Genomic DNA, 24,648 nt, shown 5'->3' with positions numbered 1-24,648 from the left:
CACCCCGGTGCCGAGAGCCGACCTGGTGCTGACCGGTCCGAGCCGGGCCCGCCCTCCGTCTCCCTCAGTGCCGTGTGAGTGTATCGTTATTGCAGGACCGGAAGATGGACCGACTCATACCTTAGAGCAGGGGTCTTCAACGTTTTTCAGGCCAAGGACCCCCAAACTGATGGAGAGATGGAGCAGGGACCCCCTACTATATATATTGTATAAAATTGTGTTTTATATTAAACTGGGCCTAGTGCCATGTATAAAAATAGCTACCCTGTTATTGTGCATTCAATACTAAGCTATTCAAATAATACACAGGTTCATATATTCATGTTTTTATGATTGTGTGTCGCTGAATGTGTGCATTGCTGACTGAAAGATAACGTCTTCTGCCTCCATTTATCCGTTCGCTACAATAGGTTGGATTCATGTTAATTTGTATTTAAAGACATTTAAATTTGTGGAAATTTTCTTTTTAATTTAAAAAATATAAAAAATTGCCTAATCAACCAATAGTTGAGAAGCTGAATATATGAAACAATTGACATTTACACTTGCAAATGTACATATGCTACACAATTAATCAAGTATCATATTAGTTGGTAAATACATTTTCTGTCCATAAAGTTGTTAAAAATACTTGCTTGTATAGAGTAATGTAATATAATTAACATCCTCACTTTGGAGGATTATTAAAGATTATCTGGATGCATACTTATCCACAATATGATGATTTATAAACTGAAACAAAAATACAATTTAAAATCCTAAGCCACAGGAAAATAGCAGCCCGTGGGAAATGCATTTTTTTGTTACAGTATAAAATCAACTTATAAATAATGAGTCAATGAAACAAATGGAATTATGTCACCAGTACTTTAAATGATCCCAAAATATAAGTGCACTCAAAATAACTAAGTTATTACTTTAGATATTTTAAATTATTGATGAGTGGCCTCAACTTTATTTGAGAATTAAGTTTGTAAGTTTTTGTAAGTTTGTATTGTAACTTACTTCATTTATTAAGATGTACTGTTAGGTTTTACAGTGTGACATAAAACTTACATTACACTAAATAAAGGGGGCTTCACAGGGACCCCTGAAACACGGCCACTTTGGGTTCCAGCTGCCTTGATGTTCATGAAATTGAGCTGGGTCCTTCAACTCACCCGGAAGGCTTGAAAACATATTTTTTTCGATGGATAGCCAGACCTCCATTTTGAGTTTCCTGTGTTACCTTTGATTTAATATTGTTTCTGACTCTGGGAAGAGGGAAAACTGTAAAATTCCCCCAAACTACTATATCTCTCTTTGCAAAGCACAAACATGTAGGCTGGTCTATGTGATATCTCCTTTTGATATCTAATGTAATATTTGTTACACTTCAATCTGAGCCCCCCGCCATGTGGAAAGCTGCCTCCCACTTTGAAAAACCTTGATCTACATTATTTACAGCACCACAATGTTTTCTGCTTCCTCTCCCTTCAACATACACTCTCACAACTTGGTCTTCATTGATGTTTATTGAGGGTGAACATACATGACATTAGGTGCACAACTGTATCCAGGTGACTAAGTGTTGTCATAAGTACAGGAAAACACACCTGTCCAGTCTGTTTAAGTATTTCCAGTCATGTACCATTAACATAGGGTTTTTCTCTTGTGGAAGTTGAATTAATGCCTGACATTTTTTACAGATTATTATAACTACGACTGACATGCAATTTGCGGTTAATGATCATTAACTATGCACCTTTTGTTGTCCCAGTTGTAAAAGAACTGTGTGGGGCCATAAAGTTTTGTTTTGTATCAAGCAGAGAGATCAACCATATCCACACAGAGCATTTAATATGTTACTGTACTCTTAATCCGACTGAAGACCAACTAAAGACAGTTTTGAGGAAAAGAAAAACTGCAACAAACCCAGGTGCATTTAGATTTCATACAAATTTAAATAAAACCACATTTTAATTCTGCAGAACATCAACAAAACATGCAGCCAATTTTGGTGAAAATAAATAGCTGATTTCGTTGTATAAAATGAGAGAGGATAAAAAGGGACAGAGGAAATGCTACATTGGTCTAGAACCTGTTGGTCAAGGGAGCGCTGACGTTTTAACATGTAGTTCATTTTTTCGGACTGGTCCCAGACAAACCGCGGCAATATACATACTTTTCCTAGAACATTTCCTTTAGAGAAACACACATTTTCTTCAGTTGTCAATCATATTGCACGTCAATAGTAACATAGTGTTTGTGAGGAAGTGGAGGCAGATGGGGGATTTGTTTCAAATCACGGTTGCAGATACAGGGATACAATCACATCTACCTCTAATAATGTGTCCTGCACTTGTCCTCCACCTTCTTCTTCACATTTTACAACCCACCTCTCAGCTTGTATATACACTCTCACTCTTCTCTCCTCTACTTTCTCCTAAGGATGCATTGGGTTTAACTGCTGATACTGACTTAGCTCTGCAGGGTACTCCTAATTACTGTCAAGGCGACAATAAAATTAAGAGTTTCAAATAAATCAGACCACATTACGTCCCATGAACAAAACTATTGAGAGGGAATTTTTTTTCTCCTTGTCATTACACATTATTAATCCTTCCATCACCTCTTCAGAGCAATGAAGTTTATGAGCTGGTGGGAACAGCGGCGTCATCGTGGGTAATTCCAGCAGTAAGAAAAATGTCTCCTTATGAGTAATGAGCTCTGTGACTTGTTCCTGTTTCACTAATATCAGCTACTGAGTTGAACAGCTTCATATCAGATTAGTTATGAAAATGTATCTCTATGAAAAAAGGGCAGAATTTGCACTGTTCAGCAGGACTGTAAGAGTAATGTGATGTTATACATGCCATCCCTAATTCTAACTTCATAGCTTTATTTCAATCCCCTCATCTGAATTTTGTTCATCACAGCAATTACGAAAAAATAAAGAAAACACAGCGCTGCAGAGCCGTCTGCCGGTGACTTTACTGCTGTGATCGAAACCCAAGTGTAAAAGCACAGGGAACATTAATGGACGGACGTGCAACTCATGAAACTCTCTGAAGCGATCTTGAGTACTGGTGTGTGTCCTTTCTTCCCTCTGCTCAAATACACATCCTCCTGATGCCACACTCGCAGCAGAATTTGGCGGATTCAACGGGGTAACTGGTCCCGCAAGAGTGACAGAACTTGCTCTTCATTTCGCTGTTGTCAACTTCGTTCCCGCCGTCGGCATCTTTCCTGAGAAAGACGACCAGGCAGCAGGGTTACAATCTATGTACTGCAAGTTGTTATAAATTATATTTTTAGAGCTGCTGATAATGGTTGTTAATGTTAAAGTAGGTATTTTACAATAGTCTATAACAACTTCTTAACGCATCTACGTAGAGTATCTATAACCCAAGTTACTGACTGGAAGCAGATTAGACTGTCGAGGTGTATGCAACAAACCACCTTAACCACAAGAGGTCATTATAGATTAGTAGGATAGCATGGATGTTTTTCTTTCTGTCTTAGTTTACCTGGATATATTGTTGTCTACTTTCTTCTTGTTGAGTCCTACTCCAGGGTAAGCGTTCCTCACGGAGCCGTACGAAGAACTTGCTGTTCGTGTCTTCATTCCCGCTCTAACAGAGGAATTAGGGGGGAAAACAAGAGCATAAACATACAATGTGAATATACAGCTACAGTGATTTTTTTTGTTTGAGTTTTGTTTCATTGACCTGAACATTTTGATGTGAGTTTCTGTGATTGAGTGATCTTGTCTAGACAAAATAACCACAGCAAAGTTGAAAAAGTTTAATCAAGTTTGTTTTTAATTCTCATTGTTTATCAGGCAGCCTGACTTAACTTAATTTTTAATTCCCAGGGGTAGGGTTATTATTCTATTGGAAATGAAAGACATAAAGCAAAAACACTGTAGGTGGTAAGCACAGGTACAATCATTTAAACTGAACCAACAAATGCTTGAGGAACCATTAGACATTGTGTGTGTGTGTGCGTGCGTGCGTGCGTGCGTGCGTGCGTGCGTGCGTGCGTGCGTGCGTGCGTGCACACTTACCCTGATGGAGGGCTTGTGATACCAGAGGGATTCATCCTCACTAAACCTGCAGAGGAGACCTTACCAGCGGGGATTCCTACAGCGAGAGAGAGGGGTGGGAGACAAGAGTGAACGAGCAACAGATACATTATCTATGACTGCTGCAGTCCATGTAATAGAGGTCTTCACACGTCCACCTGAACCATAAGTCGAGTTCCATTCTACTATCGCAGGTCCCATGTCTGTTTAACATTATCCTGCCATCATCCTCCAAATAGACATCCCTACCCCCCTTGAAAAGCAGAAATGCACCATAACTTTCTGAAACCTCAGGTCCAACAATCCACCTTGTACCACCTACAAGACCCTCAACAACCTGGCTCCCCCCTACCTCTCCGACGTCCTCCACCAGCACACCACCCGACACCTCAGATCTGCTGATGCCCACCTTCTTCAGGTCCCTAGCACCAAGCACCAAACCTGGGGTAACAGTTTTCAGTCGCCGTCCCTTCTCTGTGGAACTCATTACCAATCCTGTGTGTGTGTGTGTGCAAGGCTGATTGTAAACGAGTCGCCTTTGTCACCTATCACGGTGACAATAAATGGACGTTAAACAGATCTGAAATCACGGGTGACGAATCACGATAGACGGGTCCGGGTCAGGTTCGGGTAGAACATTTCCGGGTCTTTTCGGGGTTCGAGCACAAATTTCTGGACCCGTCAAGAACTCAACCGTGTAATAAACTCAGCCTGGCCAATGAAAAAATGTGCATCTCCAGAGACTGTCCCGTGAGAGGCATGATCAACACAGCAGTACTTTCTTACCAGTGGGCTGTCCAAGACCTGATCTCTGGGGTAAACGAGAAGAGGCTGAGGGGATGGTTGTTGTAGCAGTGGAGTTGGCCTTCTTTACAGGAGTTGGAGGCTTGCACTGAGGATAGAGAAGAAGGCCACGCTAAATAAATATGTTCACTATACAAAGCATTAATGTATTCACACTCCCTGAAAACTCGGAAATAATACACTTCAGAAAGGATGTTATATTTTCATAGCCTTCAGTCAGGTTACTCAAAAACTACTGAACTGATTTCCATGAACATTTTTAGAGGGGTTAGACCTGACCCAAGGAAAAACCCCAGATAAAACCAGTTTGTTTTCTTTCACTTCCTTTAACATGGTATAGAGCGTAGGTACCTGCTCTCCCTGCACCCTTATAGCTAGGTTCTGTGTCTGGCTCTGCAGAAGGTTATATTGACATGTTTTCAACTGCTACAGAGGAAGAAAATCTGAGAAAACAGACTCAGATCCATCCCAAATATAGATTCATTCCACAGCAGCACAGTGCAGGTGACAGACTGCTCAATGACTAGGGGCAAATCATGATAATGAGAAAAGTATAGGTCTTTACCAAACTGGTTAGGATCCTGCTGTTTTTATAGGCTGCCAGTTATGAATCAAGGCAGTTGCTAAGTGACAAGGACTTGTTATGAATAAATAGTGCATTCATGTTGTGTCGGGAACATCTGAAAAATTTGCTTCTCGACTGGGAATATTCACACAAACGCCCCGACTCACGTTGGAATAGATACAGATGGACCAGCTGAGGCGCATGTTCAGTATGTGTGTATGTATGTATATGTATGTGTGTGCATGTTTGTGTGCACACACAATTGCCGCTGCTGCACATGTGTGTTTACCTGTGTACGACCAGGAGTCTTCTTGACCTCTGCTAGTTTGCTCTTGTTGGGATTACGGGCGGCCTTCTCCTGGCAGAACGTGATGTGTCTGTCGGCTGCACTCTCGTTAAACCTCCGCTGACAGTGAGGGCACTGAACATAGTCTGAGGAAGGTGAGAAAATATACCAGTGGCAGCGCCTACTATAAATCATCCAGCCATATACATGAATTTGTTTTCATTTGTAAGTTTAAACCCAAAAAATGGTACAATGCCCTCATTTCCAAGCAATATTTGTAATTTTTACTTTGCTGTGTCCAGTTTTTATACATCATTTCCTGATTCATAAGCAGTCTAAAAAGGAATGTGTGGGCCCAGCTAACTATCTTGTTGTAGTTATCATCACACGTGTAGTTCTTAAAAGATGGTAATTCAAGCAACGAATCAATTATTAAGTGTAATTCTCACCATAGAGCTACGTTAGAGGTTACCTGGGTCATATGTAGGAGGAGGAGGTGGGGGTAATGGTCCCCCGTCCTTTATGACCTGAGTAAGATTTTTCGCGGCCCGGATAGTAGCAATGAAGTCCTCATGCTTCCTGCGCCAGTTGGACGGCTTCTTGGGGGGCTCTGCCTGGCGGGAGGCAACACAGAGGACAGTTTTTTTGACATTTTATGAATTTCTCAAGTAATAATGCAGAGAGGTGCTAGTGTAGAGTGCCAATATCTATGAACCTGTGAAATTTGGAGAGGATCTGGATAATGATTCAGATTTGAGAATAACTTGTCATTTATATTTTGGGGGGGTGATCTTTATTCAGTTACTGTCGAATAAGAAATATTCCTTTCCAGTAAAATCCATGTACCCTTCTAGTTCCTCTTATTTTGAGTCATGTTTTATTGAGTGCAGCTCTCAATAACCGGCTACTACTCTCAGCATTAATGAACTTTGTTTCCCTTTTTAAATGTCTCTTTTTATCCATAGTGGCTGATGATTTCTGACAGCAGTACCTCAGTGGGCCTCCTCTCATCTGCTTCAGTGGTAACACATCGTTTCCTGACTTCCAACTTCCTGCCATACTGTTATGGTCATCACACACCTTAAACATATTTGTCTGACAAACATAAAGAAATAAACTATTTACTCCTCAGGATCTTGACTATGCGACAACTTTGTGTATAATTTTACATCCTGACAACTGAATGACTGGTTTGTTGTTTTGAATCCTTGTTGAGGACTTCAATTCCAAAAAACAGAAGTATGTGTTTAACCAGTCATGCCACAAAACTGAGAACAACTCTTATTCAGGCTAACAGAGGGAGCGTACTGCTGTAGTCAAGTGGAAATTTGTTTTTTTAGTTGACATCTCAACAACTGGCCATAAACTAAGCTCTGTGGTTTTAAGGTGAGTCGTCAAAAATTAACAAGAGCCTATGACACAGAGTTATAGTAGTGAAGTTAAAACACAGATAGAATTGAGGCAGAAAAGGTGAAATAAAGAAATAAAACAATCTTAAAGGGAGTTGAAGAATGTAGTTAGGAAAGTGATTTTTTCCTTTAATAATGACTACCACCACAAAGGCAAACTATTTCTAAAACCAGATATGGTGAGGCTCTGGAGTAATTCAGTTGCTGCAATTCAAGCACACAGAAAGAAAGGACAAATAAAAAAAAGGCAAATTAACTTACTTTCCCAGTAGCAGATGTACTTTGTGACTGAAATACAATTAAAATTGGTTTACATTTGAAAATTATCTGCCAACACAGAATACTGAATGTCTTAGATGGAAGCTGCAGAATTTGATGAATTTGATCTACTGACCTAGAAATGTTGCATGTAAATATTTAAATAATTGAACTTTTAGATTATTTCCAGGATATTGTGTAAACATCTTGTTTAGTAGGGTTATTACATCTAAAATCATCCCACTTTTGGGCCACAACCGTCCCAAATCTTAATGAAATGTTTTTTCAGAATGATTTGGTCACATGAGAAATCTATGGAAGCAAAATGTCTAGTGCCTCCAATCCTAATTAAGGGAGATATGAGCTAATGGAGTTTGAACCTTTGGGCGGGGGACTCTGTGACTTTAACTGGTCACATCTCCATAAATATTCCCTATTTATCCAAACAGTATATAATCCTCACAATAAAAAATAAGAAGTTTGTTCTCCCATTGAGAATCAAATTGAAGTCTCTCGGAGCTGGAGTTGAAGTTGGATTCCCATCTTAGGTGCAGCCTTACCTTTGGTTTGATAGGTTTGAGTACAGAGATGTCTGTGCCCTCCGCTCTCTGTCTACTGGAGTCAAAGGTCTTCCTCCTTTTGGTCGCTGACTTTTGGCAAATTTTAGCATGTTTCTCCTGTGGGGGGGAGAAAAATTATAATCACTGTATCACAAATAGTCCAGAAGTCCCAGTTAGTAGAATTAACGTGTGTGTGTGTGTGTGTGTGTGTGTGTGTGTGTGTGTGTGTGTGGTCTGAAAGGGTCTGAATAAAAACAAAATAAGGAAAACTCAAAAAACCTTACACTCAAACACGCTGAGTGAGAAGTTGGTGCCTGGATTGAGCAAGAGCTACGACAGTACTGCCACAAGGTGGAACCTTTATACTACAATGATGCCCACACTTCAGTTATATTACATACAGGGAATAACTGTCAACTTAGAGCAGGCAAAACAACTACGTGTGATTATAAGAAGACACAATGAAGATTGTGTGACTACTGTACAGGCCTCAAACCGAATCACTGTCAACACACCAAATATCAATCTATGGGCATTTTAACTGACCGATTGACCAGAGAAACTTCCAGGCTAAATGTGAGAACCCTTTATTACAAATGAGAATTTAGAAGTAGGCCCATTGAATGCACTGACATCAAATACACACTGCAGTGCACACGCTCTTAACTGGACTAATTAGCAGGACCAGGCGTGACCAACATAAGAGGGAGCAACAACAGTCTTTAAAGTTCCAGTGTGTAAGATTAGGGTGAAAGGGATATATTATAAAATAATACTAGTGCTGTTTTCACTGGTGTGTTTCATATAAATTGTATGAATTGTTGTTTTCTTTATCCTAGAATGGGCCCTTTATATTGAAATACTTTATATTTACATCAGGAGTGGGTCATCTCTATGGAGGCCGCCATGTTTTTTTTACTGTAGCCCGAACTGGACAAACTAAACACCTTATGAGTTTTTATGGTGAATGAAGGCTACCACAGGTTCTCTTTCATGTTTGAAGGGGAGGGTGAGGTGAGGGGCTATTCAGCTGCAACATGTAACTTCACCACTAGATGCCACTAAACTCTACACACTGAACCTTTAAAGGTGATAAATAAATAAACATGGCATGCTGGTGGGTCCTGGTGACCACCATGACATTCTAGTGCTGGGAAACTGGTGACTAGCCTCATGTTCAAGTAGACCAGCACAGCTATGATGGTCCACCGGCTAAGCCAGTACCAAACTAGAACTTACCATCATAAACCATCATTATTTCCATGCTGATCAATGCTGGTTTATTTAGCAGTGGGAACATATCACTCTAAGGGGGTGGTGCTGGAATAGTCCAAGTGGTGCTGCCCTTTTTTTTTTTAACTGTTTGTTTTGTTAGTAACACTTCATAGCTTCCCTGCTTTTAGACTTTTTAAGTAAAGACACACACATGTTTTAGCACAATAGCAGGTACTAATCCGTGTTTCCAAACCGTGTTCTCTAAAATGTGAAACATCTGCTTTTACAAATAAAGTTTCCCTGCATTGTAAATACTTTCATCTTCCTCAAAAAGAGCTCTGTGCTGCGCCCTGCAGGCTGTTTGGGTTGTAGCCAAGGCCGCAGTATTGTCCAAACACCTCACATCCTGTCAGCTGATGATCACTGAGGAAAACACTGTGACCACAGCAACCCCAGATCGGGCTTTGAATCAAAGACAACATTATCTCGATCACATATTATTAGTCTCGAAAAAACCTGCACTGCAGACACGATGACAGGGAGAGGATTGTTGAAGCTTTTGATTTCTTTTACCAGCACTTTACGGTTGAACGATCTCTTGCAGGTGTTGCATTGAGCCAGATCCTGGGGGGCTTCATCGTCTGCAAATAAATAAATACACAAATAAATGACCGATTGAAATAAATGTGTGCAGCTATGAAATGATAATGTGCAGGAAAAACGTTGAGTTTCTAACGACACAAGCAATATTTGATGAGTGATTCCACCAACAATGTCTGTTTGATGGGCAGCTGCTCCTCCACTTCAGCCTCTTAACGTGTTGGAATACGTCAATTATTTAGTTTATATTCTAACAAAGGTTTTCTGGACTGGAGTCAGCTCAGGGTATTAAATCACGAGTGAGTGAATATATTCAATGTGATGCTGTATAAATAAGCAAAGCTGTTGAGGTATTGATACTATAATTATGAATAACATGAGGAGTGTGAGAGTATAGTGTGTCTGTGTGTGTGTGTGTGTGTGTGTGTGTGTGAGAGAGAGAGAGAGACAGATATAGACAGAAAGAGAGAGAGAGAGTTGGGCATCAGGCCCAGACCACCTAACTATTGGATACTCTCTTTTTGTTTGGCAGCAGGACAAATCAAATAGTTGCAGAGCAGGAGCAGCCAAGGTTTCTTTTGATTACTTTCATTATTACTCAGTAACAAAGAGGGCAGAGCACTACGGTGGCCCTGAAGTGCAAATCACAAAACACAAACTAAGCTGCGTTCATTTCTAATGGAAAAGGACCTGCTATCAGTAGTCGCTGTTTGGATGGACTGATCGTTTCTTTTTGCCAATGTTTTGTGATTTGTTGTGTTTTTGTATAACCTCCGCCAAGGTGGTGATGTTTTTGTTTTGTTTGTCTGTCTGATTATGCAAAAACTCTTGGATGGATTACCATGAAACTTGGTGCAAGTGTATGGTTTGGGTCAGGAAAGAACACATTCAATTTAGGTGCAGATCCAAAGAAATGCCCAGATCCAGGATTGTTCTTTTCATTTCCCTGCAGCGTTTCCTGCACAATTCATTCAAATCTATTATGAGTGATTCCACCAACAATGTCCAAATGCTGAAAACAAACAGAGGAGGTCAGGTTGTAGCTATGGTAACAGATTATTCAGCATAGTGTATATATACACTCATATTTATACATAATTATAGAAATGCCCGTCAGAATAACGGTACACCGGTTTCATTCATTTGACAGTTCATTGTTTAGCATGATGCTAACGCTGGGGCAGCTACTGTGGCTAATGTCAGGATCACACCCACAAACACACAGAGAGAGAGAGAGAGAGAGAGAAAGAGCCGTTAGCCTGTGGTGATACCTAGCATGACAACAGCTAAACCCTGCTACAGAAGAGGAGGTTACCGTCAAACCTAACGTGTGATATTAGCATTTATAAGCCGCTGTTATTGAGAACATGGACGCTGAGCGGTTATAACCACGACTATGTCTCCAAACAGCTCCCAAATCAACCTGAACATCGTTTCTTCTCACCTTCCACCTCCTCCATCATTTTGTTATTTTCTCTGAAGCTGCTCCCGTTGTTGTTACGGACCGGGAAGAAGGAACAAGAGGACTCCCTCCCGCGCACTTCCGGGTTCGCTCACATACAGCGAGCAAGGTCTCTAATTCGTGGTGTTACCTCTGTACCTGTGTCCACTGATAACATTAAATACAGACACGATCATTTGTGTTGCCTTCTTTTGTGTGTCTTATTTTTTCAATCAGCTCTGAACAGCAGCTGCGTGCATGTCAATCAACATCATTTCTCAATCAGCTCTAAGCAGGAGCTCTGTGTATTCACATGCTCCTCGGAATCTCCCGTTTTCAGAATCGTGAGGTTATAGATCAGAAAATATGGCCGCCATAAACAAAATGTGTTGCGTTAACAGTGTTTAAACATCACGTTGACTTTCTAATATTTGCATAATGACAAAGAGCAATGGAAAGGGATCACGTGTGAAAGGCTCATTTAATTTAAAACATATGTACATTCATCACAATTAATCCTAAAAACGTTTGTATTCACCAAAAGGTGGTGTACAGGCAGACACGCGTGTGATGCGAATCGCAGGTCGCAGGTCAAACTTTACCAAAAGGGAAGTCCACGCGTAGCCATGCTGTGATTTGACGCAGGAAGCCAATGTTTGCAAATGAACCATCTTGACATCACTCATCTTTGGTAACCAAGAGTAACGGCTTGTTGGAAATGCTGCTTCAAGTCCCAACATCCGAGGATCTCATTGGCTGTTGGAGCACGGTGCGTGCTAATGCAAGGTAGGTTGAGCAGCAGGTGGAGCCTGGGAGGGGATTTCTCAATATTATTCCCATTAAAGCATCTCGCTATTTTTCAAGTGGTGAAGAAATTGGTTTAATCAGACTCATAGTTTTGCTCCAGAAGTAATTCAGTTCTATCCAGTGATATTTACAGTGAAATGAAAGAAGGCCACTTCTACATTGCAAATATATTAATTAATCTATTCTAATAATGGTTTATAGAGCTTTTAGGGCTTTTTTCCCACCACACAACCAAGTTGTATCTTTGTTTCCTTTGTGAGCTGAACTACTCGGAAGTTCCCAGCTCAGCATATTGAGCACATGTGCCAACTGAATGGAGCAATTCACATCCAGATGCTATGAGACCACAGCAAATGTGATGCTTCTGTGGCCTGTGTGCATTCACTACAACAAGATCACTGTTCTCTCGCTCACACACACACACACACATACACACACACTGAACAGTAAGGGTCCTGTCTTGTGCTGGCAGCTGACCTTTTAGCTTTCATTGTAAATTTGAGTGCCAGTGTTTCTTTGATGGGATTATTTGGATGAATAATAATACACGATTGACTTTCAGATAAGATTAGATAAGATATGATTAGATAAAATAAGATAAGATAAGATAATTCTTTCAACTTTGCCATATTACAGCAGCAAAGGGGGATAATGAAAGTATACACTCAGTACAAGTAATCAATAAGTAGTAGTGTAGTAGTATACAGTAAAACTGTATTGCACATATATGAAACTGAAATTGGATGGATGGAAAAATATTTATAATATAATATAATATAATATAATATAATATAATATAATATAAAAGGTTCATAAAGGTTTTATTTTGAAATCCTATCCGGAAGTTTTAGTATTCTAGCAGTGGCTTGATGTGAGTGATGGGAAATACCGAAGAGCTGCTGATGTGATCGACCCCCTGCGAATATTGGAACGCCCCCCCTACTCTAAACAGGTACTGATAATAATAACAATGATAATTACAACAATAATTATAGTAATTATAGGAGGATAGTGTGCGTGTTTGGCCGCCTGCATGACTCCATGTGTGACGTTGATGTGCGTGGAGGCTGCGTTCACTGAACTCTGTGTCTTTGTGATATTTGACAGAATGATAGATATTGATTTATCATCAGTTTGGGTGGATCTCTACAGTGCCAACAATGTCAGTGATTTTTGGCCGCGCACGAATATATTTGATGGGCAGCTGCTCCTCCACTTCAGCCTCTTAACGTGTTGGAATACGTCAATTATTTAGTTTATATTCTAACAAAGGTTTTCTGGACTGGAGTCAGCTCAGGGTATTAAATCACGAGTGAGTGAATATATTCAATGTGATGCTGTATAAATAAGCAAAGCTGTTGAGGTATTGATACTATAATTATGAATAACATGAGGAGTGTGAGAGTATAGTGTGTCTGTGTGTGTGTGTGTGTGTGTGTGTGAGAGAGAGAGAGAGAGAGAGACAGATATAGACAGAAAGAGAGAGAGAGAGTTGGGCATCAGGCCCAGACCACCTAACTATTGGATACTCTCTTTTTGTTTGGCAGCAGGACAAATCAAATAGTTGCAGAGCAGGAGCAGCCAAGGTTTCTTTTGATTACTTTCATTGTTACTCAGTAACAAAGAGGGCGGAGCACTACGGTGGCCCTGAAGTGCAAATCACAAAACACAAACTAAGCTGCGTTCATTTCTAATGGAAAAGGACCTGCTATCAGTAGTCGCTGTTTGGATGGACTGATCGTTTTTTTTTGCCAATGTTTTGTGATTTGTTGTGTTTTTGTATAACCTCCGCCAAGGTGGTGATGTTTTTGTTTTGTTTGTCTGTCTGATTATGCAAAAACTCTTGGATGGATTACCATGAAACTTGGTGCAAGTGTATGGTTTGGGTCAGGAAAGAACACATTCAATTTAGGTGCAGATCCAAAGAAATGCCCAGATCCAGGATTGTTCTTTTCATTTCCCTGCAGCGTTTCCTGCACAATTCATTCAAATCTATTGCTGTAGGAGAGAGGCCCGTGCACACGAATGAATGTTGCTCTCACACACAACAAATTCCAAAAGACAGGTTCTCGCGTGAGTGAGAGAACAGCATTGCATGCAACTTGCAGGTATGTGCCCGACAAGTGTGGAAACTTTGAGGTCTGTGGAAACTTTGTGGTTTGACTGTCTCCGTGGCCGGTAACAACTTTATGGCAAAAAAATTATGAGCGAGCATGCGGCAAATAGTGCTACACAGTACACAGCTATACGATGAACCTAAGTTAGAGTTAAGCTGTTTTCAGACACGTCCTAAGAATTGGGTCTGAACTTTCTCTGCTCAGACACGTTCACAACAGCAGCCAATTCCCTGCAGGATTAAGTGTGTGTGTGTGTGGGGGGGGGGGGGGGGGGGGGGGGGCGTTCATAGACATCTTCTGGAGAAACTCTTGAGTCTGTCTTAGATATATTAGATATATTGTGGTCTACAGGCGACCTCATTACACACACACACACACACACACACACACACACACACACTACAATAGTGTGACTGAATAATGTAAAATGTCGATCAATATTTCACAGAATATGAGCAGAGTGAACACAATGCCACAAATACCTCACTTTTAGCTACAAATAACAAGCACATCTTCAGTCTAAATAAATACCTTTGTATTAAGAACTAAATGAATTATGATAGTAAATAATCAATCACTATTAGATGTGTTGATAAGTTGGCTGTAAGCGTTAAGCTTCATGTTCCATATAGAGAAGGACGTACAAAGACGTGACTGATTGAGATATGAATTCACATGAAACTTAAACAACAATTTGACGCTCAGAGTAAAGTACTTTCTCCAACTGTACTTATTCCATACTAACTTCTGTGCAGTAAACGCAGACATTTTCAAAATCCAGAAACACAATCATTTTCTGAGCATCAGCGTTTGAGAGGACACACTGATTCTCTGTCATCTTGCTGTCTGCTGCTCCCCCCCCCCCCCCCCCCATGTTGCGTCTGCCAATCGTACACAGACAACATCTGTCGAGGGCTCGCCCATTTTGAGGTGGAATTGGGGCAGGGAGGCCAGAACACGCTCAGTGCTGAAGGGCAGATTGATCCGGGGCATTAGAATGTCAGCAGCCGAGGGGTTTAACCTAAATCTCTGTGGCAACACAGCTCCCAGCATGTTCAGGGCTTAGTCCAAGTGGGATGACATTTGAATTCAGTCCTATTCTCCTTTGTGCCATAATTATCCCTGTGAGTGTGTGCTTTTGGTTGTTGTGTTGCATTTTGAATAGATAAGATAAGATAATCCTTTGGAATTGTCCATGCTACAGCAGCAAAGGGGTAATAGTGAAAACATAACAATAGTGAGACAGAACATATACAGTAAAATTGTGTTGCAGATATATGAAATAGAAATTGCATGAAAATATTTTTTGGCTGTTTGTTTGTGTGTGTGTGTGTGTGTGTGTGTGTGTGTGTGTGTGTGTGTGTGTGTCCCTATGCACCTGTGTGTGACTTAAGTTGGTCCTTCTGTGTGTTTCAGGTCCTGCTATGGTGAGGTCTGTCAGCGATGACTGATGTCGAGGCGACCTTTGAGGACTTCATTGCCTCTCGACGGTCCGGTCGCAGGAACGCCATCCATGATATCCCAGCAGGCCCTGGAGAGCAGGGACCCAGCGACCTGTCAGAGAGTCTGGCACAGCTCAGCATCAACAAACCAGGTGAGAAACATCACTGGTCAAAATATCACGATGTTTTCACGACTTCTCAAACACGTAGCGTTTTTCCTGTTTTATTTGGATACTCAATTGTGAGGATTTCTTCAAACTGCACAGATTTGGAAGAGGTCGAGTAACTCACTCATCTGTCTGCTTCTCTCCATTTCACTTTCTCTCCGTTGGTCAGGCGAAGGAGGAGATGCTGAGAAAAGCCCGGACTCTCCCGATAAAGAGGAGGAGTCTCGACGGGAAGGTGACTGAATGGAAATTTTTGGACTCAGGAAAGTCCCACTCACTGTTGTCTGCCTGATCCCTGAATGCTCGGCCTCTGACTGACCCAGTGACTATAAAGACACAACGCTGTCACCAGCCTACCATTAGGACGACATCACCGTGGCAACCACAATTCTGCGTCCCTCCTGCACTCCACTATGTTCCCATTTCCTTAAAAGCCTTCTTTCCTCACTGCCTTTCCTTTCGGGTTGTTGATACAGGATCAGATGTGATGCACGGTGAACACATCATGATGTGGATAACCAGAAGCAGCCCTGTTTGTCTGCGAGCAGCTCGGAGGAGGAAGGAAAGAAGGGAACCGAGGCCGTTCAAGGCTTTGGGAGCAGGATCAAGGGTTTCAGATGAATTTGAGTTTTGTCTTGCCTTGAATCAATCACCACAGGTGAGACTCAAACGCTTCCAGGGATCCCAGGACAGTGATTGGACAGCTACTCGTCCTCTGCTCTTATTGCATCAACACCCGCACCCATGTACTTTCCTCATCAATGCTCATTGTTGACTTTACAATCTCCCTCAATGATTTTTGGGGTTCGAGCTCCATCCATGTGCTGAATTTGGGAACGTTTTCTGAGTTAACTTCACATCCCAGGGCGGCCACTGTGTTTTTCATTTGTCAACCACATAGACTGGATGTAAAGATGGACGACATGACTGCTCCTCAAAGGTGAAGCCAAAAAGTCTGTATCTATGATTGACAGCTGAGACTGACTCATGATTAGTCGAGTGCATATACAGCGGCTCCATCCCTTGATCGCTACGCTGCAGAGTCTGGCTCCAAATACGCAAGATGGTGGCATTCATTTTTGGCTTCATTTCTTGATAGTGGGAGGATTTGAAGATGCCTCGTCCATCTTTATATAAAGTCCATGGTTTATACATGTCATGGGTCAAATATATCAGACTAATGATGTAACTTGAAAAGGGTATGGCTAAATAATGTTGTAGCCTGGCCAAGATTATCATGTTTTCGCCCCTGTCCGTTTTTTGTTTGTTGGAAAACAAAAACTACTGAACAGATTTCCTGAGGAATCTGGAAGGATGGGACATGGGCCAAGTAAGAACTCGTACTTTATCCCCCACAATGCCAGATAGTTTTTTTTTTGTTGACACTGTCACAAATTTCCCAGGGAATAATTAATGGATCTTAATGAAATGTGTTCAATTTGGTGCGGATGAGGTACACAGGAATATAAGACATGTATGGAAAGTTATTATTTACCTGCTCTTTCACTGTCGTGAGGGTGAAGTTCCATCGAGTTGTGCTCTGTTTTACCCGCTGACTGCTCTGCTCTTACACACTGACCCCACAATCCTCACTACCCGTTCTTGTGTGCACCACCAGGCCTCACGTACGCAGTAAGTGTCTGCTTCTTTTAGGAAATTGCCAAAAGCTGGTCATCCTTGCTGTCGCTTCTGATTTCTTTCAACATATTCAAAACATTGTAAAGGTTTTATTCTTGGTCTTTAAAAATACACAGAATTTTCTTTTTCTAATGATGATTTTCCTATGATTCACGTGATGAACATTTTGTACGAAGTTAGCTGTTAACATCTAATTCTTTAAATCTCAGTTATTCCGATGCTTGGGTATAATGAGTAATTTGGGGTAGTGACTATGTCCAGACATATTTAATCATCCCTCTCAGTGTCTATTTTTTATTATTTTGTTAAGTACAAGCTATAAATATCCTTTATTACACACAAAAAGTGTCATCATTATATTGCTGTGTCCTGGGTAACCAACATTATATAAATACACTGCCATCCATTTAACACATCCAAATGTGTGTGTGCGTGCGCGTGAGTTTTTTTATTATGATTATTTTATGATGTACAGTATGTTTGGACAATTTAATTTATTTAAAAATGGCAATACTGACTGCACTGAAGTACACATGTATGTTTTGTATAATTCTTACTGTTTATAATAGATCTGTGTGTGTGTATAAACGTGTCATATATACTGCATTAAAGGGTTTCTGTTATATTGGGATTGTACAAAGAGCAGATCATCTTTTTACATAGACAAGGCACCACCCCTTTTTACTATAATATTCTGTATTATTTGATTATATCATATTTTTAGAAATATTATTTATTTAGAATTTCATTAATAAATCTGAATATAAATGACATTTTTACGTTGGCTCGACAGGTCAAGAATAATTTGTGCATTGAGTCAGGTTCAGTAGATGTAGCGGAGACCTCCATAATCATGTTGTCATCTTAGTATTGTTACATTTGTATTCACGAGTCATGGTTTTGTGTTGTTGATGACTTCACTGTACAAGTTGCTCAATTACGACTTTCTTTTGACTTCTCATGTGCAATTAAATAATTTTGTCAAAACAAATTCATGAAGTGAGTAAAAGCTGGTCTTTGCCTCCCTCTAGTGGTAAAAAGCACAAGTTAAGTCACAGAAAAAGACATTGCTGGTCATATTTGTTTTGTAAGTAATAAGGATATATGATGCGATTAATCCTTTAAAATCATTTTTTGTGTACTTTATAAAACTGTCACCAAAATACAGTATATAATCGCTCATCACAAAGCTCGTGAAGACACAACTTCTACACACGAGTGAAGCTTGAGCACAGCTTTTACTCACCTCGTGTGAATGGACTTTGTTTGTGAGTTAAGCTATCTTAGATTACTAAATTAGCTGTTAGGTCATGTCACAGGGGGGTTTGTGACAAGAGATAATGTCCTCCTATATGTAATTACAACATATAACCACGACTGCTCACCGTGACAGCCCCACATCTGAAGTGTGGGTCGGACTTATTCTTATCCTATTGTTAAAGCAAAGATCTGGAATACATGTCACACTTTTTATTTTGTTTTTGTACAATGAAAGTCATAGCAGTACAATAGAATAATGCAGGTTACATAATACACAATGATATATACATGTTATAAATTGATCTACACAAAATCAACACATATGCACTAAAAGTATGAATAAATTGTTTTGTTGTGATACAATATGTTCAATTTGACAGTGATGAGGCAGTCCATGAAACTACACTACGTGGAACCTCATCACACTTCGGTCTAAAACACAACATTTTCAATATTCAAATGCATTCCTTCCCTGTGCAATCCTATTTGTAAGCAGTTTTTGTTTGGTGGAAAGTTCTCTAAAGGCATTTCTTTTTTCTCTTTTTTTTTACATATCCTAATGACTAATTTCCTTGCGGGATAAAAAACCCATGCATGTCCTTGTGGAGCGCCGTGCTCAAGTATGCACGAGCGACTTCCTTGAATGTGCTGCCGTCGAGAACCAGGATGAAATCAGACTGGCCTGGGTTGGAGTTGATAACTGATGATATGACGACACCTGCAAATGGAAAGGAAAGTGGGTCACAGCGGTCAGGTTATCAAATCTCCTGTTTTTTAGGCCAGTATTCTAAATGAATTTGTACTCCAGCTGACACTGTACACAAGCATACGTAACACAACACACATGCACGTGTCACACACTCTCACCATCATCCTCTGCCTCTCCGGCTGGTTTGGGGATGAAGATGGGCTCTGATGGCCAGCAGTTCTCTTCATTCCAATAAACCATTGTCTTGGTTTCTGTGTCAAACTTGGAGATCTGCAGAAAATGAACAGATTAGGATGTGGATGTGTGTGGGTGCGTGATTCATTGGCTTGTTGAGGTGGGTCAAATAAATGTTCTCTAATTCTAAACAGAGCCGAGCGTTAATAGCTTATCCCTCTAGTAGATAAGCACGTGATGGTGCGGCACTTTGTCCCGACTGCGAGCCATGTTCTTAGAAAAGAGCAATAAACCATCAACCGTCGTATTCATGTCGGTCGGCCGTGCACATTAAGGAACTGGCTCCAGCTCTTTTCCAGGTATTAAGTGGGGTAGACTTTAAACAGAGTGACTCACTAATCGTTAGAGAGCTAGAGAGAAACTGTTATGCAAAACCATCTTTGCTGAATTTAATCAGTATACAATAATATCTAATAAAATGTGAGCACCATATGTTTGGTTCATTTAAGGCATCAGTACAAAATAAGGGGCAAATATTCTTGCATCTGTTAACACATATGAAAAAGTGTTATATGTATGTTTTAAGTATGTTTAGACTCAATCTGTATCTATGATTGAAGTAACTTACTGACTCCGATATCTCTTTTGTCAAAGGGGTGCCGGTTCAGCTCTATGCTATAACTCTACAAAATACACGTGTCAAGTGGGAATGAGCAGGAATCTTATTGTCTAAACTAATGTGTTTCCTTCCGTGCCTTCCTCTTTACGTCAGTGGACTGTGAGTAAACCGTGAGACACGAGGGAATCCCTCTTCCAAAGAAGGAAACCTTTGTAAGGGAGCGCTTTGAAGTTCTTCTTTCCATTGTTTCTCGTGCATTCGTGTCGAATTACGATCAATGGAAAGGATGTGGGTATAACAGCCGTAGCCATGAAGTGGTTTGATCTTTGTTGGCACGATAGGTAATTCACACTTGAACAAAGTATTTCCCATCTTCTGTTGTGCCAGCTGCTAATTCCCAGTTCTGCAATTTGCTCCCTAAATCTGGAAAAACAATGCCGGCCGGAACATTTACTTTCTCGAAGGCCTTGAATCTAAAGTCTCTGTTCTTCTTCAAGAGTCCCACCAGGCCTGCTCTGCGACAGCCACATTTGAAACAACTTGTGCATTGCCTGTTTTAAACCTGCCTATTTGGAACGGTCTGTTTACTCGGCCGGTGATGCTGGTTGCAGCTTTCTCTCTGAAAGTGTAAAAGGGACCCGTGGCGAGTAACGACCGGCTGCAGGACTCAGACCACAGGACCCTGAAGCTGCGCCACCGCTGCTGCACAAGGTGCTGTTCGCCTGTTTATTCAAAGTTCTGCGAAGCTCGACTCACAGCCCCCGAAATGGAAAGTGAATACGCTGTTGTCGACATTAACAACGTCACTTGGTAAACAGTGTCCAGGTGTCCAGCACTCTGTCTCACGACAGAGTGCTGGACACCTGTTTATCCAAGTTTAATATAGTAATGAACGTATCGTGGGTTGAAATCGCACAAAATTCCACACTGGATTTTCTCGGGCCATTAACATGCACATGCCAAGTGTGAAGTGGATAAGATAGACGGTACTCGAGCTTTGCCAGCCAAAGACACAATCCCATAGATTAGATAGGGATCCTTACCTGTTTTGCCAGTGCAGATTCCTCCACACAGTTGCCGTAGACAAAACGTTGTCTCTGTCCGTTGACGTCATAGTTGATTCTTGGTAATTCCAAACCTGATGGAGATAAAATGGAGTTTTCGTATTGATATGGAAAAATCCGTTACTCTCACAGATACACAATGTAGGAGATACAACTTGAAGTGTCTGTTTGAGGGGCAATGTGGTTTTACCTTCACAGAACACCTCTGGCTGGCATATCAGTTTGCCCTCCTTCTCCTTCACAGCGCTGGCTGTTGTGTATTTGAGTCGTACCAGGTTCTCTCCAACTGCAGTGCCCTGCAAAAAAAACCCAGTCCATAAATAAAACCAGTTTAATCGCAAAACTTCTGTATTATTATTGTTGTTATAGTTTTTGTTATTATTATCCCACCTTGTTTGAATGGATGGGAAGTACAAATCTCCTGTAGCTTGGTTTGGAATAATTCTCGTCATGGCCAGCGTTTTCCTTCAGCTTGCTCAGGTAGAACATTTCATAAAGGCTGGTATCATCGTAGGCAATGACATCAAAGACCACGTGGCCGTCGTCCTCGAAAGCGTTCACGTGATGGTAGACGACCATGGCTCCAGTGTAGTACTTCGTCTCAACCACTTTGCGGGTCTTTCTGTCTATCAGGTGGATCAGAGTCTGAGGACGGAACGATCATTTGGAAAGTGAATTAGAGTCAATCTCATGCTGCCAAGGTTTTATAATCTTCAATAACACTCAGTAGTATGACAATAAAGTATGACACATACAAAGCAATAAACGTAACAGATAGCGACGCTCCCTTACATTTTCCTCAGGGCAGAACTTCAGACAGCTTGCCCAGCTGACTCCCCTCATGTACGCCGTGGCCATCTTGAGGATGTCCAGTTTGAACGGCTGCTCGATGAAGATGAAGTAATTTTCCGTCATGCCGAAGCTGTGGTAGTAGCTCGGTGTAAGCAGGGAGCGGCAGGGGACTGTGCAGACCACCTCCACGTTCTTCAGCGCAGGGGCATTCTTGTCTTTGTCTGAAAAACCCAAAGAAACAAAATAAACGAATGCAGTGCAACTATCAAGCTGCACCAAATTTCACACTCTCATAGATATCTTTTTTTATTATTATCAAGATCTATGAATTATTCGTGGGAAAAGGTGAAAATGTTGAAAAGTGCCCTATCACACAATGTTAAATAAAGTGAAAACTAATACCTGCATCGACCCCCTAATGCTACACTGAAATTGAATTGAAATTGACGCGCTGTTGGGTTACAAGGTTTTGTTCTAACTATCATAACAATGTGTATGACATGATGATGTGGAAACTGATATCTTTTTATAGAGCGAAAATTTACATCTAGCAAAATAGATGGGACCCGATACTGAAGGACTGATTTTAATTACATAACTTCATTTTTCACTCCTACAAAGTGCAGCTGATAGGAAGAGAGAGAGAGCACGCTGAGGGAACCGGACAAAGTAGAGCAGGTTATGAAGTTTATATACCTTTCTCTGAAGCGGCAGGGACTTTGAACAGAATGTATTTCGTCTTGCCCTTCTCTGCTATTGAAGTTCCAATGTTGTAGGCGTTGCCCTCCTTGTCGTAGTGCGGATGGGAGGAAGCCAGGTTCACAGGCAGGTACTTCATGTAGTCCACCTGTGAGGAACAGAAGCACAGGAGGTCTGAAACCAGCTCTTCACTCCATTGTTCAACCAACAGTGGTCACTTGTTGTTGTTGTTTTTTTTACCTTTTCCTGAGTCTCCAGGGTCACAGGATCAATCTTGAGGATGTAGTTTGTTTCAGAGGTGGCATAGTAGTCGTTCCCGTATTTGATGAAATTGCTCGCACCGTTGTCGGTGAAGTCGGGCACCGTGTGGTTGAGGAAGGTGATTGCCCTGAAAGGTAAGGGAGGAAATGGGCTAAGTTAAGGGATTATCCAACACAACTCATTTCTTCACAGTGGGGCCTTTTAGAAATGTGTGAGTTAGTTGCATCTCAATGGTAAATCGACAACAGGGAGGCAAACAGCAGGTGGCTTCTCCGACACCAACCACTGATTATCCTCATACATAGAATATCCTTTATCAGTGGTGGGATGTAACAATGTACTGTGTTACTGAACTTAAGTACATTTATTTATAGGCACATATATCATCTACTATCTACTATTTCTACTCTGCAAAGAATTGCAGTACATATTCACATTGCTTTCTATCTTTTTAAAAGTAATCAATAATGAGAGAGGAATTGGTCCACTGATCCAATCACTGTGGAGAGGAAACATTTGACTTAGTCTGTAGTATATTTGTATTAAACAAAAATATACAATAGGCACAGTTAATGATGTAGTAGATCATTGCATTAGGGAAATACAAGTACATTTACTTTTAATAGTTTAAGTATATTGAAAAGCACTTAATTACTTATAATTACTTTCCCTCAAGTAGAAGAGTTACCGTAGTACTATTCCTTGTGGTAAGTTTGTAAAAATGAAATCAGACTACTAAGATGATAAAGATCATGATATGAATGAGAGAGTGTTCTTACTTGAAGATGAAGTTCTTGCTGGGGTCCGGATAGGCCATTGTCCCCATTTCAGACACAACTATCCTGTTTTCAGCCATGTTCGCTTTGTAGGTGTCCCCTCTGAGGAATCTGCTTCTGTGGGTTACTTCACCTTTAAGAAAAAAAAAAAAATATTGTTATGATTGTTTTTGTGCTATTTTGCTTATTATTTGCATTTCCTGGCTTCTCTCCACACTAGAATACAAAGATGTCAATGTCACGGATCAATAACTGAAGAAGCAAACATTTTTTTTATCAAACCTTTCACGAATTACACCTAATTTAGGTAAAAGAAAAAATGTATATTGTGTTTTTATTTGTGCTTCATATGTTATGCATTCCTTAGCTCACACTGTAATACATAGAACAAAATCACGGATCAATAACTGTAAAGAAGACAAAGCTTTCAGTTTTTCTGATATGATCTTTCATTACTTTGTGTAATAGAACAAAATTGCAACACCAACCATCTTTAAAGGCGAAGCTGTGCATGATGGCCATCCCATCGAACCAGTGGTCGTAGCTGGTGTCCCCCACAGAAAAGATGCCGGGGCCATTACGCAGCAGGGTGCCTTGCAACCAATCGGGGATGCTCCCTATTCGAAAAGAAGCAAAACAAACCTTCAGTGTTGTACTTGAGCATCTCTTGGTCCTTTTCTTAATAGTGTAAATAAATAAAAAAAAACTCGACCTACCTTTTACTTCTGCCTTGGTAGGCTCCGGCTTCTCCTCTGCGTTCTTTGAAAAGTCTGGGGCCATGTTTGCGCACAGAGAGACGACGAACTCTTGGAGGTGTCTGGGAAATACTGTAGTCCAACAGGCGCACAGACCACTCCCTTTAAAGCTTCTGTCTTTGCTGGGGAGTTGGCAAAGGGCGGATTATCTTATCTTCACGCTG

General features: G+C 40.8%; 3 protein-coding genes across 5 annotated transcripts; 1 reads left to right on the top strand and 2 right to left on the bottom strand.

The window, feature by feature from the left end:
• Positions 1–2,686: 2,686 nt before the first annotated feature.
• Positions 2,687–11,367, bottom strand: LOC117753540 (zinc finger C2HC domain-containing protein 1A-like). Of its 2 annotated transcripts, XM_034571626.1 has the most exons (10): positions 11,208–11,367; positions 9,737–9,804; positions 7,949–8,065; positions 7,392–7,418; positions 6,194–6,335; positions 5,725–5,867; positions 4,853–4,958; positions 4,049–4,124; positions 3,510–3,614; positions 2,687–3,228 (listed from the first exon to the last, which is right to left on the bottom strand). In XM_034571626.1, exons 1-10 carry the CDS (start codon positions 11,224–11,226, stop codon positions 3,093–3,095), a joined length of 939 nt encoding a protein of 312 aa, XP_034427517.1. In that variant the 5' UTR covers positions 11,227–11,367; the 3' UTR covers positions 2,687–3,092. The 2 variants fall into 2 exon arrangements, with proteins under 2 accessions (XP_034427517.1, XP_034427518.1); XM_034571627.1 differs by lacking the exon at positions 7,392–7,418 and having other exon boundaries at positions 2,688–3,228; positions 11,208–11,317.
• On the top strand, positions 10,534–16,590 carry pkia (cAMP-dependent protein kinase inhibitor alpha). Of its 2 annotated transcripts, none has more exons than XM_034571631.1 (3): positions 10,534–10,544; positions 15,545–15,722; positions 15,907–16,590. In XM_034571631.1, the coding sequence occupies exons 2-3, from the start codon at positions 15,572–15,574 to the stop codon at positions 15,978–15,980; spliced, it is 225 nt and encodes a 74-aa protein (XP_034427522.1). In that variant the 5' UTR covers positions 10,534–10,544; positions 15,545–15,571; the 3' UTR covers positions 15,981–16,590. The 2 variants fall into 2 exon arrangements, with proteins under 2 accessions (XP_034427522.1, XP_034427521.1); XM_034571630.1 differs by lacking the exon at positions 10,534–10,544 and adding an exon at positions 12,865–12,963.
• A 2,233-nt stretch (positions 16,591–18,823) lies between these two features.
• bco1 (beta-carotene oxygenase 1) lies at positions 18,824–24,648 on the bottom strand. Its single transcript, XM_034572887.1, has 11 exons — positions 24,446–24,648; positions 24,218–24,346; positions 23,733–23,862; positions 22,933–23,080; positions 22,690–22,840; positions 21,994–22,214; positions 21,592–21,846; positions 21,392–21,497; positions 21,181–21,275; positions 19,503–19,614; positions 18,824–19,353 (listed from the first exon to the last, which is right to left on the bottom strand). The coding sequence occupies exons 1-11, from the start codon at positions 24,507–24,509 to the stop codon at positions 19,199–19,201; spliced, it is 1,566 nt and encodes a 521-aa protein (XP_034428778.1). The 5' UTR covers positions 24,510–24,648; the 3' UTR covers positions 18,824–19,198.

The sequence above is a fragment of the Hippoglossus hippoglossus genome, chromosome 20, assembly GCF_009819705.1.
Source record: "Hippoglossus hippoglossus isolate fHipHip1 chromosome 20, fHipHip1.pri, whole genome shotgun sequence".
Classification (NCBI taxonomy): Eukaryota; Metazoa; Chordata; class Actinopteri; order Pleuronectiformes; family Pleuronectidae; genus Hippoglossus; species Hippoglossus hippoglossus.
The sequence above is the reverse complement of the archived record's forward strand: the minus strand, read 5'-3'. Positions and strand labels throughout refer to the sequence as shown.